Consider the following 19479-nt stretch of genomic DNA (forward strand, 5'->3'; position numbering starts at 1 on the left):
GGGACCACAGGCGCCCGCCACAACGCCCGGCTAAGAAAATCTTTTTAACAAAATGGATTATAGCATAAGACTTGACATGGACTCAGCTCCTGTAGCTCAGAGGCTAGGGTACCAGCCACATACACCAGAGCTGGTGGGTTTGAATCCATCCCAGGCCTGCCAAACAACAATGACAACTACAACCAAAAAATAGCTGGGCGTTGTAGTGAGTGCCTGTAGTCCCAGGTACTTGGGAGGCTGAGATGAGAGATATCGCTTAAGCCCAAGAGTTGGAGGTTGCTGTGAGCTGTGATGCCACGGCACTCTACCCAGGGCGACATAGTAAGACTCTGTCTTCAAAAACAAAACAAAACTTGATAGTAATTGATGTCACTCTCGACCTTATGTATTTAATGTTAATGTTTTTAACTGTGGCTAGCCAACCCAGGATCTAAGAATAAGCAATCCATTTGTAGTTTTGTTGCTACACCATGAACTTCAGTTATGATTGGTGAAACTAGTGTGGTGAATGAACCATGTTCAGTCACTTAACCTGATGTTCAAGATGTAAGTAGTTGCTTTTATGATAACTCTTATAAAATACAATAAGAGATGGTTTTTATGAGGGAATTTATGTAATTTAATGGGATTTAAAGAAGCTCACTGGATGTCACCACAAACGTCAAGAGTTTTATTGCAGGAGTAAGAAATTTTAAGCTATACCTCAGCATCAATTTGAAAGTGATTATTAGGACATTCCCTATCAGAAATTGTCCAAAGGGAGAGGGAAACTGTTCCAGTTTTATGATATTTCTTGTATCCTAAAGTTGAACTACTACTATGGTCATCAGTTGAGACTTTAGAATGAATCTCTTATAATTATTAAACCAATCAGCTTAGTCACCTAGATAGAAACTAACTTCTGATACATTATTACCTAAGTCATGACTCTGCTGACTCTTCTCTCAGTAGTCAAATTACTGTTTGTGACAGAAAGAATATACAGTAGAACCTCTGTAAGTTGACCACCCATGGGGCTGTAACAAACTGGTCAACATACAGAGGTAGTCGACATAAAGAACTAGGCCTGCTGGCCTATTGTACCCAAACATACATGTGGTACATGTCTGGTTTATGAAAATAAGATCAATTTAAGGAGGCAGTCAATGTGGAAAGGTGGTCAGCTGCAGAAATTCTACTGTGTTTTTAACACATTAGTAATATTGCTATTATTGAACTTAGCCAGGCATATCCCAATATTTTAGTGTTCTCATATTTTGTACTACCTAATTGGTATTTTTTTTCCTTTGAATTAACTAGGAAGCATAGGCCACTTAAAATTAGGTTAATGCCATAGTCCTACTGTCACAAAACAAATTCCAAGCAGATTTTTAACTTTTAACGTGATCATAGTCTTCTGTACAGTGAGAGAAAAACCTGTATTTTGATCATTCAAATAGTAATTTGTGGGTCTTGTTAACCTAGAAAAGACAGCATTGGGAAATCTATAGATCTTGACTAATGCACATCACCAAAGTGATTTTCTTTGCTTTTGTGCTTATTTTCTCTATTTATTTATTTGGATGTATGTGAGAATGAGAGTCTAGCTCTGTCCACCTAACTAGAGTGCAGTGGTGTTGTCATACCTTGCTGCATCCTCCAACTCCTGGGCTCCAGCTGCCTTCTGCCTCAGCCTCCAGGGTAGCTGGGACTACAGACACTGGCTACCACACCTGGCTTATTTTTTCTGTGTTTAGTAGAGATGGGTTATCACTCTTGGTCAGGCTAGACTCAAGCAGTTCTCCAGCCTTGGCCTTCCAGAGTGCTAGAATTATAGGCATGAGTCTTTTGTGCTTTCTAATCATAATTTTACATAAGTTTACCACGCTATGTCTCCTCTCTTAGATGAGTGTTTTACTATTTATACATATGAAATTTATCATAAGAAGTAGAAGTTTGTCAACTCATTATCTTTCAGTTCTTTGCTTTTGGTCTGTCCTGACTTTCACCCCTTATGTATGATGTAAAGAAATGTGTCAGATTTTGAAAGGCAAGGACAGTAAGCAGTCTCTTATTCATTCCTTTTAGCTGTACAGGGGGGAAAAGATCTAGAACTTTGAGCTGATGTTTGTCATTTGCCAGAGATTGTAACTAGCAGTTCAAGTAGGATACAGTTTATGGAGAAGGTGAAGGTTCACAGAGGGTGCTATTCCTTCACTTGCCTGAGTGACTGACTTTTGGGAAATTAAAAAAAAAAAAACAGTTACCTATACCTACTGTATTGGTAACTAATAGGTAACTATTTTACAGTCACTGTCTTAAAAGTATAAAAAGTACTATGCAATTAAAAGAGTTTTTGATCTCATATAACCTGAAAGTACAGTTTAAGTCCTTTTAAATTCTGTGAAAGATAGTTAAATATTCATGTCATTTTCTTTTTTCTTTCTTTTTTTCTTTTGAGACAGAATCTCACTCACTATGTCACCCTCAGTTGAGTACTGTGGTGTCACAGCTCACAGCAACCTTCAGCTCTTGGGCTGAAGTGATTTTCTGGCCTCAGCCTCCCAGATAGCTGGGACTGCAGGCACTCATGACAATACCCAGCTATTTTTTTGTTGTAGTTATTGTTGTTTAGCTGGCCTGGGCTGGGTTTGAACCCACCAGCCTGGTGTGGGTGTATGTGGCTGGCGCCCTACCCACTGAGCTATGGGTAGGACGCTTTTCTTTTTTGAGACAGACTCTCAGTATGTCATCCTGGGTAAAGTGCTGTGGAGTCACAGCTCACAGCAATCTCAAACTCTTGGGCTTAAGCAATTCTCTTGCCTCAGCCTCCCAAGTAGCTGGGATTACAGGCACCTGCCATAATGCCTGGCTATTTTTTTTTTTTTTTTTTTTGCAGTTGTCATTGTTGTTTAGCAAGCCCAAGCTGAGTTTGAACTCACCTGCCTCAGTGTGTGTGAATGGCACCCTACCCACTGAGCTATAGGTGCTGCCCTAACTACAGATTGTTAATTTTTCTTTTAAGTCAGCCTTACTGCCTCAATCTGATATTTTGACACAAAATTGTTCAAGTCAATATAAATAAGTAGAAAAAAATACTACTTCTGTTATAGGTTTACTCATTCATCTTTTAGTGAGCCTCTTTAAAATAGGAATGATGATTTAACAGAAATTCATATAACTTTCAAAGGCCTATACATAAAAGAAGACAGGAATTAGTTCAGCAGCAACAATGCCTATCAGTCAGGCAGTATGTTGGGGCTGGTACAGCGACTCACATGTATAATCCTGGGAGGCTGAGCCAGGAGGGTCCCCCTCGCACAGGAGTTCAAGACCAACAAGAGTGAGACCCCCCCCAGCTCGGTGCTCATAGTACAGTGATTACAACACCAAACACATACACCAAGGCTGGTGGGTTCAGACCCAGCCTGGGCCAGCCAAACAACAATGACAACTGCAACAAAAAGAAAAATAGCCAAGCGTTGTGGTGGGCACCTGTAGTCCCAAATACTCAGGAGACTGAGGCAAGAAAATCTCTTAAGCCCAAGAGTTTGAGGTTGCTGTGAGCTGTGATGCCACAGCTCTCTCCAGAGGGTGACCATAGTAAGACTCAGTCTCAAAAAAAAAAAAAAAGAAAAAGAGAATGAGACCCCATCTCTACTAAAAATAAATTAGCTGGGCTAATTATGGTAGACACCTGTAGTGTACACTACTCGGGAGGCTGAGTTAGGAGGATCACTTGAACTCAGGAATTGGAGGTTCCTGAGAACCTAGCTGTGAGCTAGGAGGTTCATGTCATTAAGTATTATGGATAATTAGAATTAGATGTTTTAAGAAATCTAATTTCAGTACTTAAGAAAAATTGTTATAAAAAACACAAAAGAAATGAGCAGATATTAGTAACTGCTTTGTAGATGAAGAAATTGATATATAAAAATTTGAATTTATATAAGATCATATCAGTAAGAGGACTTAAATTATTAGTTTTTATTGATAGGCCTTTTAGAAAATTAAGTGTTCAGTGTTAGGAAGATATTTGTTGTATGTTTACTTAGCTTGGAAACACAGTCCATTATTTTAACCTATTAAATAAGTAAAATAAAATAAAATATAGATAAATGTTAAATTTTCTATTCCAATAGTTGTAAATTGTAAAATTTCAACATAGGCATTGCCTATCTGCAAGGTGTTGGCAAATTGCTTTAAAAGTAGTTATAGCTCCCTGTGTTTATGGAACAGATGTATGGATGAGTATGAATGAAAGCTAAAGTGAGGCAGATTTTGTAAGAATATACAGCTGTCAGAGCTGTCTGAAAATGTTAAAATGGTTTTCCTTAGAATAGTATCCTGTTATAGCATTCTGTTTCCTTAGAATAGTATTCTGTATTCTATATGCATCAAGGGGATTAGAGTCTGCTAGCACTTTCCATAACATTTGCTACTGCTAAACTTGTGAGGTTAACTAAGTGTACTGTGTATTCCTAAAGAGGAATAGAGAAAAGGTATTGTTAGAAATACCTATTTCTAGCACAGTACTTCACATTACTTTTTTTTTTTTTTTTTTTTGAGACATTTAGAGTCTCGTTTTGTCGCCCTCAGTAGAGTACGTGGCATCATAGCTCACAGCACCTTCAAACTCTTTGGTTCAAGTGATTCTCTTATCTCACCGTCCTGAGTAGCTGGGACTACATTCACCTGCCACAAGGCCTGGCTATTTTTAGAGATGAGTTAGAGATGAGGTCTTGCTCTTGCTCAGGCTGGTCTTTAACCTGTGAGCTCAGGCAGTCCACTGGCCTCATCCTTCCAGAGTGCTAGGATGAGAGGTGTGAGCCACCTCATTCAGCCCACTTTACTCTTTAAATGACACTTTTCCATTCTAGTCTTGCCTTCTGCAGTAAAATAGCATTTCTATGTATATTCCAAGGAACATAAATCAATAACTTTAAAATTAAAGGCCCTTCTGACTTTTGGCTTTCCTTACTTATAAGATAAAATATTTTTATCATACTATTTCTCTAAAAATACAGAGTCATCCCTTAAAGCAGTAATTAGAAGGGAAAAAAAAATACTTTACTTTGATACATGTTGGAGCAGAAGAGTGAAGTATGATCTGCTTGATTGGGGATCCCTCTTTGTATACTTAAGCCATCTTGGTTTTTCCAAGCTGCCAAATTATTTTTATTCACAAATTATACTTCTCTTCATTTAGCTGCTTTTTATTCACTGTTTTCCATAATCTGCCAGTCTACTTTTAAAATAGCCTCCAATTGACAGTGCTGCTTTGTTGTTCTTCCCTACTACTGTAGGGCTCCTGCCTATGATCTCAAATGCAGGAGCAACAGAGGTGCTTTGAGAGAGAGAACAGAATGTCAAAGAGTCCAGCAGGGGACCAGCAGATTGTGGGAAACCATGTGACTGTGTGATTCACATCTCCATAGAGAGAGAATTGGTTGTTTCTGTGTCTAGATCTGCCCTGTTATGAGAGTAATGCCATCAATAGATGTAATTTTAATTGGATGCTTTGACACTGGCTTAAAAAAAAATAAAACTTTTAGCCACAAAGTTATTGATCCATATGAGTTTTTGAGTAAAACTGAATATGATGGTGTTTTAAATCAGTACAAAACAAGGACTAGGAGTTTCAAACTCTGATGTTATAGTATTGGGGGAGCAGTTAGTAATGTGTGTGTGTGTGTGTGTGTGTGTGCGCGCGCGCGCGCAGGGTGTCCATAAAATTGGTGTGCAACTTACACGTAAAACTTTTAAATTGCACACGAACTTTATGGATGCACTTGTCTATTCATCTGTCTGTCTGTCTATGCAATCACTATAATATTCAATTCTTTTGCCACCAACCTGATGCTATTTGGTTTGTATATTACTTCTAATAGTGAAACCCTTATAAAGCTCACTTGAATAAGGCCATACTTTAAAAATTAGAAAACACATTACTAAAATTCAAATTTTGACTTTAGGACATTATTGTCAAGGGTCAAATCTTACCATCAGTTAATTTCTTACCTTCTCTTGTTACACAACTGCTAATGAACTGTAACTTATGAATTTGTGTTTTTGCATACATTTAGATCAAGGAATTTGCTTAAGTCCTTAGAACACGTAAGAAGGAAAGATGGTTACATTAATGTTAGGAGAGCGTAACTTGGTCCTTTCTTTTAATCTATAATTCTAGGACGACATAGACAGCCTAAACCCAGTTCTCAGGGACAACCCGCAACTTCATGAGGAAGTGAAAGTCTGGGTAAAGGAACAAAAGGTTCAGGAGATTTTTATGCAAGGTAACTATTTTGAAGTTATGCATTAACTATTTCGGGGTCTAGACAACTTACTATATTTGTTTTTGGTCATTATTAATATATGCAGTATAAATCAAGGCATTTTGAATTATATACAGTTCAAGGAAAATAATATCAAAATCATAATAATTTCAGTGGGAAGTTGGTCATTTCATTAGTTTACTGACTTAGTTGAGCTAAGTACCTGGCATGAAATTATAGCTACACAGATGCTTTGTTGATAGAAAAAAAAATTTATATTAATAGAATGCTTTTAATTGTGTCTGTCCTAGAGAAAGAACATTGTTTACAGTAGAGGGCTGCCCAAAGCCACAATCTATTTCCTTTGAAAAATGTTAGTATTTGAACAAGTGGCTTATTTCTGTGCACCTTCTCCAGTGGTTTTATATTCTTAGTTCTGTTTCCATTGTTTAGTAAGCTGCAGGTTTGTGTATAACATGTGACTTTCAAACCAATGAGACAATTCCCTATTTATCAGTAAAAGCATATATTATAAATACAAGCTTTTTGTAAAATTAAATTGAAACTGAGACAGTATGGCACAAATTGTTGATATGTTTCTGAACATTTTTAAGAATGGAATTTTGTTGTTAAATTCTCATATTATCTCAACCCTCACCTCCCATGCCATTAAGCATTAATAGATAAAATCTTACCAGTTGGGACTGTATTGCTCTATATAGGTATGTACAGGAGCAAATCATCTGCTTGGATATTCTTTAAACTTTACTATGGAAAATTTCAAACATACATATAAATAGAATATTTCAGTGAGCTTTCCTCCTTCTGTCTCCACCCCTCAACAACTATCAACCTTGGTAAAACCTGATTTTACTGTGTTAATGTCTAAAGTTTTAGACTTCATGTCTTTCTATTCATTTTTTAAGCAAGGCTTTAAACATAATACCATTTATGCCGAAAAAATTAGTATTCCTTAATATCAAATACTGGATAACTGGTTCAGATTTTCATTTGTCTCATAAATGTCATTAAGTGATTTGAACAGTTTTGTTTTTTAAAAACCAAAGGGTGTCCAGTAAAGGTCTACACTTTGTGGTGGTTTGATATGCTGCCATCACAACCGTCATTTCTTTGCAATTCATTTATTGAAGTAACCAGACTAATTTGTTTTTTGTTTTAAGTTTTGTTTCTGTATTGTATTCTTAGAGGAGAAAAGATTCAGGATATAGCCCCTGTCCATTCTAGGCAGAATTGTGTGAGGCAGGTTCTAAATTGTGTTAAATGGTGGGGACAAGCAGGTGTAGATGGTTTGTTAGTGGGAATTGAAAACTCATCATACTTGGAGTTATTCTGCAAGCATTCTCTATATTACTTAGGAAAAACAATATGAAGTGTTTTTTTTCCAAAGTTAGAAAAGATTTAAGTTTGTATAATAGATTATATGAATTACCAAATGGATTGCCTATCACCTCCTTTAAATTAAAGCCAATCAACATCTTCATTTTTCTCTAGATGAATATATTTAATGTATAGGTCATAGGGATACTTTTACAGATGTGTTAAATTATTTCTCTATTTTTGCCTTATATTGGCATAGTTTTTTAAAACTGGCAGTTACAGTGTAGTAAACCATTAATTTGGTATGTTGAATCTATTGTAACTGTAGAAGAAAGACTATGAGCCTAGGAATTGGAAAAATGAATTCAGTCCTAGCTCTTTGACTTAAAAATTCATTTAGTCTATCAGCCTCACTTTTTTGATTTATTAAAAGGCCCAATAATACCAAGAGTTAAGAGAAGATTAAATGAGCACCTGAAAAATTTGAAAGCACTTTGTAAATTGTTAATGTATAATAATACCCCTTCATAGTTCTTTTTTTTTTCTTTCTTTTTTTAAAAGTTCCTCTTAAACTTTAAAATATTTGGTCATTTTAGCACCTGTAAATTAAAAATAATTTTCATCTCTATTACCTTCTTCCATGGAGTCATGTTTGTTTTATGAGGTGTATTTGCATATACACAGATATATATCATTTAATATTGAATCTTTGCTTATTTTCTAAAGGATACTTATGTATGGATATAGAAAACTTTTGAAAAAGTGAGTTTAAATGAAAAGTATAACATTTCTTTTTCTTTTTTTTTTTAATGAAAAATATAACATTTCTTTTAGGAAAACATTTTTAGTGCTATTATAAATTCACATAACAATCTCTTCGTGTTCTAAGACTTTTACCAGTTTTTTCTGTCTGTCACAGAGGAATGAAAATTTGTAGCTGCCAGTGGTAACATTTTGGCACCTAGAAGATGCAGACATCAAGTTACCAGTGACCTAGTTACCTTTCCATTTTAGCCATGTAGTTATCCCACTCTTACTACTAAGGTAGCTGTGTAATCTTACTACATTCTAGATCACTATAAGTTTACATTTTGTACTGTCTTTATTTATTTATTTATTTATTTTTGGAGACAGAGCCTTAAGCTATTGCCCTTGGTAGAGTGCCATGACGTCACAGCTCACAGAAACCTCTAACTCCTAAGTGATTCTCTTGCCTCATACTCTCCAGTAGCTGGGACTACAGGTGCCCATCACAATGCCTGGCCATTTTTTGGTTGTATGGATTGGGCTGGATTCGAACCCACCATCTCTTGTGTATGTGGCTGGCTCTTTACCTGCTTGAGCTACAGGCGCCACCCTGTACTGTCTTCTTTAACTCTGGGTCCCAGAAACATTCTTTCTGTCTTATTTTATTTTCATTGCTGAGGTAGTTAGTGTATGTCTAGTAGAGTATAATGATAACTTCAAAATGATCTTTTCCAAAAGATACTGTCTTCTAAGACTTTTTTTTTGAAAAACTGGTATTTGTGTATGATACTACTTATTACTTGTCTATCAGATAGCTCATATTTCCCCTAAAAGGAATTCTTAAGGGAAAATGTCTCCATTTAATACATCCCTGTTTCTTGTGTTTGTTTTATTAAAGGTCCTTATTCCTTGAATGGATACAGAGTGAGAGTATATAGACAAGACTCTGCCACCCAGTGGTTTACTGGCATAATTACTCATCATGATCTCTTCACCCGCACCATGATCGTTATGAATGATCAGGTAAATAGTTCACTAATAATTTTATAGAGACTTTCACAATTCATATAGTTCATTCCCGGGGTGGGGGGGAAACAGCATCACTAGTTTGATACTAAATAATTGTAATCTTTCGTGGTTTTAGTCATATAATAAAGTTTAAATGCATCTCATGTTACATAGAGGTCACTTCAGGTCACAGGGAAATAATGATGATAAAATCAATCCCTGAAAAAGTCATTAGACTCTTTTGATTGATTAGTCTTTTCTTTATAATCTTTAGGTCAGCTAAAATTTTCCTTCTCAAAGTCTCGGGTTTTTTTTTCTCTCCAGTAACAAAAGTATTTTCCAAATGGTTTCTTTCACTAATGAAAACTTTTAATGCACATTTAGTTCTCACATCAGATCTCATCATTTGTATGCTTAAGTTTTATGGCAAAACTTATAGACACTATGGGGATTTAAAAAAGTAAGTCTTGAAAAAAATTAAAGTTTTCAAATGTGATAAAAATGTTCACTTTTAAAGCCGTTGCTTATTTTTGTGGAAAACATACATACTATTTATACCTTCTTTCCTGATTAGGTTTCTGGAATGCATCTGATGAAACCCTTTTATAAATAATTTATAAAATCATTTACTCATCAATGATTAAAGTTGGTGATTATTGAGTCTAATGGTATTTTATAAATTAAGGATCCTAAACTGATTTCTAAATATTTCTGCTAAGTAAAGAAAGTATATGAAACAGCACATTGGTTAGCTCATTAGATTTAATTTTTGTTTCTGTTTTGTGTCATGGATTAGGTACTAGAACCACAGAATGTCGATCCTTCTATGGTTCAAATGACCTTTCTAGATGATGTTGTTCACTCTTTGTTAAAAGGTGAAAATATTGGCATTACATCACGTCGCAGGTCTCGTGCCAATCAAAATATCCACACTATTCACGTATGTATGTTAATAGGGATGTATTTTTATAAAATATTTTTTCTTAGGCTACTTAGAATGAGGTTGAAAGCAATCATTATTAATTGGTTATTTTTAGGGTCATTATACACGTGCACAAGCAAATAGTCCCAGACCAGCAATGAACTCCCAAGGCGCTGTACCAAAACAGAATACACACCAGCAACAGCAACAAAGAAATATTCGTCCAAATAAGAGAAAGGGCTCAGATAGCAGTATACCAGATGAAGAGAAGATGAAGGAAGAAAAATATGATTATATATCACGAGGAGGTATGACCCACTTTTGGGGGGGGGATTGAGAACAAATAAAACCAAAGTACATTTTAAGTATGCTTTTTTAGTATTGATTATGAAAAATAAAACTTTTTTTTTTTTTTTTAATACTACAGAAAATCCTAAAGGTAAAAACAAACATGTGATGAGTAAAAGAAGGAAACCTGAGGAGGATGAAAAGAAACTAAATATGAAAAGACTTCGAACTGACAATGTTTCAGACTTCTCTGAAAGCAGTGACTCAGAAAATTCAAATAAGAGAATAATAGATAATTCCTCAGAGCAGAAGCCAGAGAATGAATTGAAAAGTAAAACTACTTCAAAGATAAATGGAGAAGGAGGAAAATCCCAGAATAATGAAAAGGCAGGAGAAGAGACTATAATCGGTAGCCAGTCTGCCTGGGATCAAATGCAGGAAGATAAAAAACACGAAGAAGCAGAGAAGTGGAAGTCTGTTGATGCTCAGTTTCAAGAAAAAATGATTATCCATTCATCAGAACAGGCCACACTTTCTGATCATAATACTAATGATTTACTTCCTCAGGAATGCAATGTGGAAAAAACACATACAGTAGAATTATTACCAAAGGAGAAGTTTATATCCAGACCACCCACACCAAAATGTGTTATTGATATTACAAATGACATTAATTCAGAAAAGGTGGCTCAGGAAAACTCAAGTACCTTTGGCCTTCAGACATTTCAGAAAAAGGACCCTAACATTAGTGATTCAAAATCAGTTACAAATGCAAAATACTTAGAAACAGCAAAACAAGATTCTGACCCGAGCTGGGTCAATGATATAGTTAAAGTAGACTTAACCCAGTCAAATGTTATAAATGCTTCCTCAGGAAATGATCACCTAAGTATGGAAAAAGAGAAAAATCAATATATCTCTTACATGTCATCTTTAAGTACAGTTTCTATCATGGAAGACAAGCTGCATAAGCGAAGTCCACCTCCAGATACTATAAAATCTAAACTGAGTACTTCAGTAGATACTCATAAGACAAAACCCAATCCCTCACCTGAAGTTGTAAAACCCAAAATAAACCATTCACCTGATTCTGTAAAGTCTAAGACCACTTACACAAACAGCCAAGCTACTGGTGAAAGAAGATTGGCAAGTAAAATAGAACATGACTTATCAAGATGCAGTTTTCATCCAGTTTCTACTCGTGGCAATACACTGGAAACTACAAAGAGCCCTCTAATCATTGATAAAAATGAGCATTTCACAGTTTACAGAGATCCTGCACTTATTGGGTCGGAAACAGGAGCTAATCACATTTCACCTTTCTTAAGTCAGCATCCTTTTCCTCTTCATTCCTCATCCCATAGAACCTGTTTGAATCCAGGTACCCATCACCCTGCCTTAACTCCTACACCCCACTTGCTAGCTGGATCGTCTAGTCAAACTCCATTACCTACAATTAACACTCATCCTCTGAGTAGTGGGCCACACCATGCTGTTCATCACCCTCATTTACTTCCCACTGTGTTACCTGGAGTGCCTACTGCCTCCTTACTTGGTGGCCACCCACGACTAGAGAGTGCTCATGCCAGTAGCTTGAGCCACTTAGCACTAGCACATCAGCAACAGCAACAGTTGCTACAGCACCAGTCACCTCATCTTCTTGGACAAGCCCATCCTTCTGCTTCATATAATCAGCTTGGACTTTATCCAATTATTTGGCAGTATCCAAATGGAACACATGCATACTCAGGACTTGGTTTGCCGCCTTCTAAGTGGGTTCATCCAGAAAACGCAGTTAATGCTGAAGCTTCATTAAGGAGGGTAAGTTTACACTGTGGTGTGTGTCCCACATGTCAATATATATTTATTAATATGTTTAAGTTCTTTTCCAATATGCTATTTGTTTCTTTAGATCATTTCTTGCATAAACAATTATTTTTCCATGTGCTTAATAACCTTAGACCAGTGGAACCAGAAATCACAGGAAAACCTATTTATAAAGAGTTAAAGAAGTAAAACTTTTTAGAGGGCAGTATATATTTATTACAAATTTAGGTTTATGGTATATATCCATAGATATTTTTATTCATCTAAATTTCTGGAAGTGAAATTTCTGGGTTAAAATTTGTATTAAGTTGTAAGGTTTCTTTCTTTTCCTTTTTTGAGGGGTGGTGGGAAGATAGGGTTTCTATTTTGTGGGCTGGAGTACAGTAGCATAATCATAGCTCATGGCAACCTCAAAGTCATGGCTTTAAGTGATTTTCCTGCTTCAGCCTCCTGACTAGCTGGGTTTATAGATATGACCACCATACCTGGTCAATTTCTTTTTAAAAAATAAGTTGATGATACATATCAGAAGCCTTATTATTTTATGACCCAAGTGCAATGGCTCTATGCCTGTCATTCTAGCACTTTGGGAGGCTGAGGCAGGAGGATCAGTTGAGGCTAGGAGTTCATGAGCAACATAGTGAAACCCCATCTCTGCCAAAAATAGAAAAATTATCTAGTCCTGCTGGCATATACTTGTAGTCCCCGCCACTTGGGAGGCTGAGATAGGAGGATCATTTCAGTCCAGGAGTTTGAGGTTGTAGTGAGCTATGATGATGACACTGTACTCTAGCCCAGGCAGCAGACTTTGTCAGACCCAGTCTTAAAAATAAGAGGCAAAATTATACTTCTCAGCTAAATTTGTATATTAATGCTCACATATTAATGTTATAAGGTATGACTCTTTAATCCCCTTGTTCCCTTAAGGGTTCCCAAGGTTGGAGATTCCCAGTACTTGGGAGTAAAGTTGCAGCTAAGATTCTCTCTACCTACCACAGTATTGCTGAAGGTGGTGGGCATAGGACGCTTATTCCTTCAGGGACTATGTGCTTTTTCTAGCAAATTGAGTTTTATACTATCAAATGGTTGTTAAAAGCAGTATCAGCCCTGGTATCAAAAGTGGAGAAATGGGGTGGCGCCTGTGGCTCAGTGGGTAGGGCGCCAGCCCCATATACTGAGGGTGGTGGGTTCGAACTTGGCCACAACCAAACAAAAAAATAGCCAGGCATTGTGGCGGGTGCCTTGTAGTCCCAGCTACTCGGGAGGCTGAAGCAAGAGAATTGCCTAAGCCCAAGAGCTGGAAGTTGCTGTGAGCTGTGACACCAGGGCAATAAAGTCAGACTCTGTCTCTAAAAAAAAAAAAAAAGGCAGAGAAATGGATGTCAGTGTTGAACTCCTAGGAAACAGCCTTCTCCTTTTTGCACTGTTTAGGATATTCTTCAAATATCCCCCAGAATCTGTTCCTTTTTTTTTTTTTAGACAGAGCCTCAACCTGTCCCCCTGGGTAGAGTGCTCTGGTATTACAGCTCGCAGCAACCTCCCAACTCCTGGGCTCAAGAGAATCTCCTGCCTCCCGCCTCCCAAGTAGCTGGGACCACAGGTGCCCGCCACAATGCCTGGCTATTTTTTGGTTGCAGCCATCATTGTTATTTGGCAGGTCCAGGCTGGATTTGAACCCTCCAGCTCAGGTGTATGTGGCTGGCACCTTAGCCGCTTGAGCCACAGGCGCCGAGCCAGAATCTCTTCTTAATACCTTTTTTTGGAATTTTTTTTGTTAAAAACACATTAACTTTGTCATCCTAACCATTTTTAAGTGAACAATTTAGTAGCATCAATACTTTTCACATTGTTGTGCAACAGTTCTTAAGAATTATTCATCTTATAAAACTGACATTATATCCATTAAACACTAAATCCCCTCTTCCACAGCCTTTGGCAACTACCTTTCTACTTCTGGTTTCTGTAATTTTGACTACTTTAAATATTTCATGTGAGTGGAATCATATAATATTTATTCTTTTGTTACTGGGTCATTTTAGCTTAGTGCAGTGTCCTTGAGGTTCTTCCATGTTGTAGCATGTACGTCACATATCAAAGTCAGTGAAGAGTCTTAATTTTTAATTTCAGGCTGCCTAATATTTCATTGTATGTATATGCTATATTTATGCATTTATCTGTCAATGGACCCTTGAGTTGCTTTCACTTCTTAGCTATTGTATATAATGCTGCAGTGAACATGGATGTTTTTAACACCTTCTTAATGTCATCTTTTTTGACAATTTTCTGAAGTTGAAGGAGATCACAATTGGGGGTAGGGTTTTAGAAGACAATGCTAATGACTTTCTCCTTTACTTCAGGCATAGTATTTCTTACATATAGCATTGGAAATGCCAGTAGATGCAAAGAAAAGTGTTCATCGTGCCAAGATATGTCAGAGGAACCGTTGTATTTTAGGTAGCAGAGATGACATGGACTATGGTCATAAGTCCTACTACCAGCCACATATACCGAGGCTGGCAGGTTTGAACCCAGCCTGGGCCAGCTAAATAACAATGACAACAGCAAAAAAAATAGCTGGGTGTTATGGTGGGCGCTTGTAGTCCCAGGCACTTGGGAGGCTGAGGCAAGAGAATGGCTTAAGCCTAAGAGTTTGAAGTTGCTGTGAGCTGTGACACCACAACACTCTACCCAGGGCAACATAGTGAGACTCTTGTCTTCCCCCATCCCCCAAGAAAAATAAATAAGTAAATAAAATTTCTGAATCTTGTTCAACTGAGGCCATTTGATACATTACATATTTGAATGATTCTTAGTGTATATGTATTTTTCTCTTATATGAGGTTTATAGCTCTTATGTATGTTTTAATCTAATTTTATAACTATGTCTTTTTAACATCCTACTTTTACATTATCATTTTGAGATGTTTATTTCTCAATAAAATAAAATTTTGTAAATAACAATTTATTTCTTTTGTTAAAACCAGAGGCCGTTGTATTTTTCTGGTATTCATCTTCCTGTAGTCCAACTCGTAAATAGGTTCTGGAAGAATGTCAGTCTGTCATAGTATAAAAATAATCCTTTAACATGTAATTAGATAGTTACATGTCTCAACACAGAGGTCACTGTTACCACATACTCAGTTATGAGAAAGACAGCATATGTTAACATAGAAAATTAATTTGTTAGACCTCCATACCTCCAAATTTAATGGTCCAACAATGTTCATAGCTTATAGTGAAATGGAGAGTACCTTTGGGTTTCAAAAATATAATTATGTATTATCAGTAAATTGTTACATTGAAAAAGCTAATTATTTTTAATTGGTAAATGAACTTGATTATAATTTTTTTTTGAGAGTCTCACTTTGTTGCCCTCAATAGAGTGCTGTGGCATCGTAGCTCACAGCAACCTCAAACTCTTGGGCTGAAGCAATTCTCTTGCCTCAGCCTCCCGAGGAGCTGGGACTATAGGCACCCACCACAACGCCTGGCTATTTTTAGAGGCAGGGTCTTGCACCTGTGAATTCAAGCAATCCACCATGGATTACAGACGTGAGCCACTGCACCCAATCCTTGATTATAATTTCTGTGGTGAAGTGTAATTTAGGAATAACATTTTGCTTTTGCTATTAGAAACATATATTCTTTTGCTGTTAGGAAGCTAGATTCTGTGTGCAGCATTTATAGTAAATCAAAGGCATTGATTTCAAGATCTTCTTTTAGTAAAATAAATGTATGGGAATTACATTTTAATACTAGTTAATTTTCCACATAATATTGAAAAATCTATGTTATTATGTTTACTGCGTTGTCTGGATACTTCTCCTAAGATATATTTAGGAAAAGTTACAGGTTTCATAAATAATGCTACTATTAAAGTTGTGCTGATACTGTGTTCAGTTTTTTTGTAGTAACTAAAGTATAGATTTTCTTTTTCTTTTTAAATAGAATTCTCCCAGTCCTTGGTTACATCAGCCCACCCCTGTGACCTCAGCAGATGGTATTGGATTACTTAGTCACATTCCTGTCAGACCTTCTAGTGCAGAACCTCATCGGCCTCTTAAAATTACAGCCCATTCCAGTCCACCATTGGCAAAAACTTTAGTAGATCATCATAAGGAGTAAGTTCACCCATGCTTAAAAATTACAAATACCTTATCTTTCTTAATGTTTCTCAATTTACTTTTAAAACAGTTAACATTAAGTTAATAGATGTTTTAAAACTAGGTTTTGAAGAAGTATTGTTCTATTTTAGTATACCTTTTAATTTACTTGTAATATTAGAGTGTGTGCAACAATGTATTTTTACTTTCATAATAGAATGATGTTGCATAGAAGCTGTCTTTGTATTTTACAAGATAAAGTGATTACAGGAATCTTTGTGTATTTTCTGTACAGAGAATTGGAGAGGAAAGCTTTTATGGAGCCATTACGGTCTGTTGCATCCACATCAGCAAAAAATGACCTAGATCTAAATAGGTCACAGACTGGAAAAGATTGTCACTTGCATAGGCATTTTGTGGATCCTGTATTAAATCAGTTACAGAGGCCACCCCAGGAGACTGGAGAGAGATTAAACAAATATAAGGAGGAACACCGTCGAATTCTTCAAGAAAGTATTGATGTTGCTCCCTTCACAACTAAAATCAAAGGGCTTGAGGGTGAAAGAGATAATTATTCCAGAGTAGTATCATCATCATCTAGTCCTAAAAGCCACATCATCAAACAGGATACAGATGTAGAACGCTCAGTATCAGATCTTTATAAAATAAAGCACTCATTGCCTCAGAGTTTGCCGCAAAGTAACTATTTCACTACATTATCTAATAGTGTGGTCAACGAACCACCAAGATCATACCCATCCAAAGAAGTTTCAAATATTTATAATGAAAAGCAGAGTAATGCCCTTGCAGCAGCAGCTAGTCCCCAAACTCTGACTTCGTTTATATCATCTCTTTCAAAGCCACCTCCTTTGATTAAACACCAACCAGAAAGTGAAGGTTTAGTAGGCAAGATACCAGAACATCTTCCCCATCAGATTGCATCTCACTCAGTGACAACCTTTAGAAACGATTGTAGGAGTCCTACCCATTTAATAGTTTCTTCTACAAATACACTCCGCAGTATGCCTGCTTTACATAGAGCACCAGTATTTCACCCACCAATCCATCACAGCCTGGAAAAAAAGGATAACAGCTATAGTAGCCTTTCTCCTCCAACTTTAACTCCAGTGATGCCAGTAAATGCTGGTGGGAAAATTCAAGAATCACAGAAACCTCCAACTCTAATACCTGAGCCAAAAGACTCTCAGGCAAATTTTAAGAATTCTTCTGAACAGACTTTGACAGAAATGTGGAGACCTAATAATAATCTCAGCAAAGAAAAAGCTGAATGGCATGTGGAGAAAAGCAGTGGAAAATCACAGTCTGCTATGGCATCTGTTATTGTACGTCCACCTTCTAGTACAAAAATTGATAGCATGCCAGCAATGCAGTTAGCTTCTAAAGATCGAGTTAGTGAAAGATCTTCAACTGAGGCGAATAAAACAGATTGCCTTAAGCCAGCAGAATCTGGAGAGACTGGAAGAATCATTTTGCCAAATGCAAATTCAGATAGTGCTCATACAAAATCTGAAAAAAACTTTCAGGCTGTCTCACAGGGCAATGTTCCCAGTTCAGCCATGTCTACTGTAAATACCCCATGTAATACCAAAACGGATGTCTTCACATCTGCTGCCACAACTACCAGTGTTTCCAGCCAGGGTGGTTCAGAAGTAATTTCTTCTTTATCAAATACCATTTTGGCCTCTACATCCTTAGAATGTACCTCTTCAAAAACTGTCAGTCAATCAATGGCTCAAACACAAGAATCCAGGGTCAGCACCACAGCTTCAGTTACAGTAGCCAGTAGTAAGACAGGAAGTACCGTTCAGCCCAGTTCTGTGTTCTCAGGCACAACTGATTTTATCCATTTAAAAAAGCACAAGGCAGCATTGGCTGCAGCCCAGTATAAAAGTAGTAATGTAAATGAGACTGAATCTAATGCTGTGAAAAATCAGACATCTTCAGCCTCCCTTCCCTTGGATAGCACTGTAATCTGTAGTACAGTTAACAAAGGAAACTCTGTAGGAAATGGGCAAGCATCCCAGACAAGTCAACCAAACTACCATACTAAACTGAAAAAGGCCTGGCTTACTAGACATTCGGAAGAAGATAAAAATACTAATAAAATGGAAAATTCAGGGAATTCTGTATCAGAAATTATTAAGCCATGTTCTGTCAACTTAATAGCCTCTACATCTAATGATATACAAAATAATGTAGATAGTAAAGTCATAGTTGACAAATATGTAAAAGATGATAAAGTCAATAGGAGAAAAGCCAAAAGAACTTATGAATCTGGCTCTGAAAGTGGAGACTCGGATGAAAGTGAAAGCAAGTCAGAGCAAAGGACTAAAAGGCAACCTAAGCCAACATATAAAAAGAAGCAAAATGATTTGCAGAAGAGAAAGGGTGAAATAGATGAAGATTTGAAACCCAATGGAGTTCTCAGCAGGAGTGCCAAAGAGAAAAGTAAATTGAAGTTACAAAGCAACAGTAATAGTAAGTCAATTACTTTGTTTATCTTGGGTAAAATATGGTGAATGTTTTGGTAATAATAATGTGTTTCTCTAAAAATTGGTGAGCTTAAAGGCATCTTTGTCTTTATTTTCATGCCTTAGTTTCATGTATATATGTTCATTAATTTCATTTCTGCATTTCACAAGTACCCAGAAAGGTGAGATTTATTCTTCCATTTTTAAGAGACTTATAGAAATACATCTGTTTTGGCTCAGCGCCTGTGGCTCAAGTGCTAAGGCGCCAGCCACATACACCTGAGCTGGCAGGTTCGAATCCAGCCCAGGCCGCCAAACAACAATGATGACTTGCAAAAAAAAAAAAAAAGAGGTGGGGGTCATCCCATGGAAAATGTCCATTGGCTGAGCTTGGATCACATGCCCATCCCTGAAACAAACAGTAGGCAGAGAGCACAGTCATCCTACTGGCTAGGTCAAGTCGTTGGTCTACCCCTCCTGCATGCCCTGAGAGTAGGGAG

The 19479-nt window shown here is 36.8% G+C and overlaps 1 protein-coding gene across 6 annotated transcripts in view; it reads left to right on the forward strand.

Annotated features, from left to right (window-relative positions):
- JMJD1C (jumonji domain containing 1C) overlaps positions 1-19479 on the forward strand; it is a 360771-nt gene that overhangs the window by 295369 nt on the left and 45923 nt on the right. For 5 of the 6 annotated variants that reach the window (XM_023509587.1, XM_003783626.3, XM_023509588.1 and 2 more), the window contains 7 exons: positions 6170-6275; positions 9238-9362; positions 10144-10287; positions 10385-10577; positions 10697-12378; positions 16333-16505; positions 16783-18986. In XM_023509587.1, coding sequence (XP_023365355.1) covers positions 6269-6275; positions 9238-9362; positions 10144-10287; positions 10385-10577; positions 10697-12378; positions 16333-16505; positions 16783-18986 — 4528 coding nt within the window. In that variant the 5' untranslated portion in view covers positions 6170-6268. The remainder of the gene's footprint in view (positions 1-6169; positions 6276-9237; positions 9363-10143; positions 10288-10384; positions 10578-10696; positions 12379-16332; positions 16506-16782; positions 18987-19479) is intronic. The other variant, XM_023509589.1, reaches the window with a different exon arrangement.

This window comes from Otolemur garnettii, unplaced genomic scaffold, assembly GCF_000181295.1.
Source record: "Otolemur garnettii isolate 467f Iridium unplaced genomic scaffold, OtoGar3 scaffold00008, whole genome shotgun sequence".
NCBI lineage: Eukaryota > Metazoa > Chordata > Mammalia > Primates > Galagidae > Otolemur > Otolemur garnettii.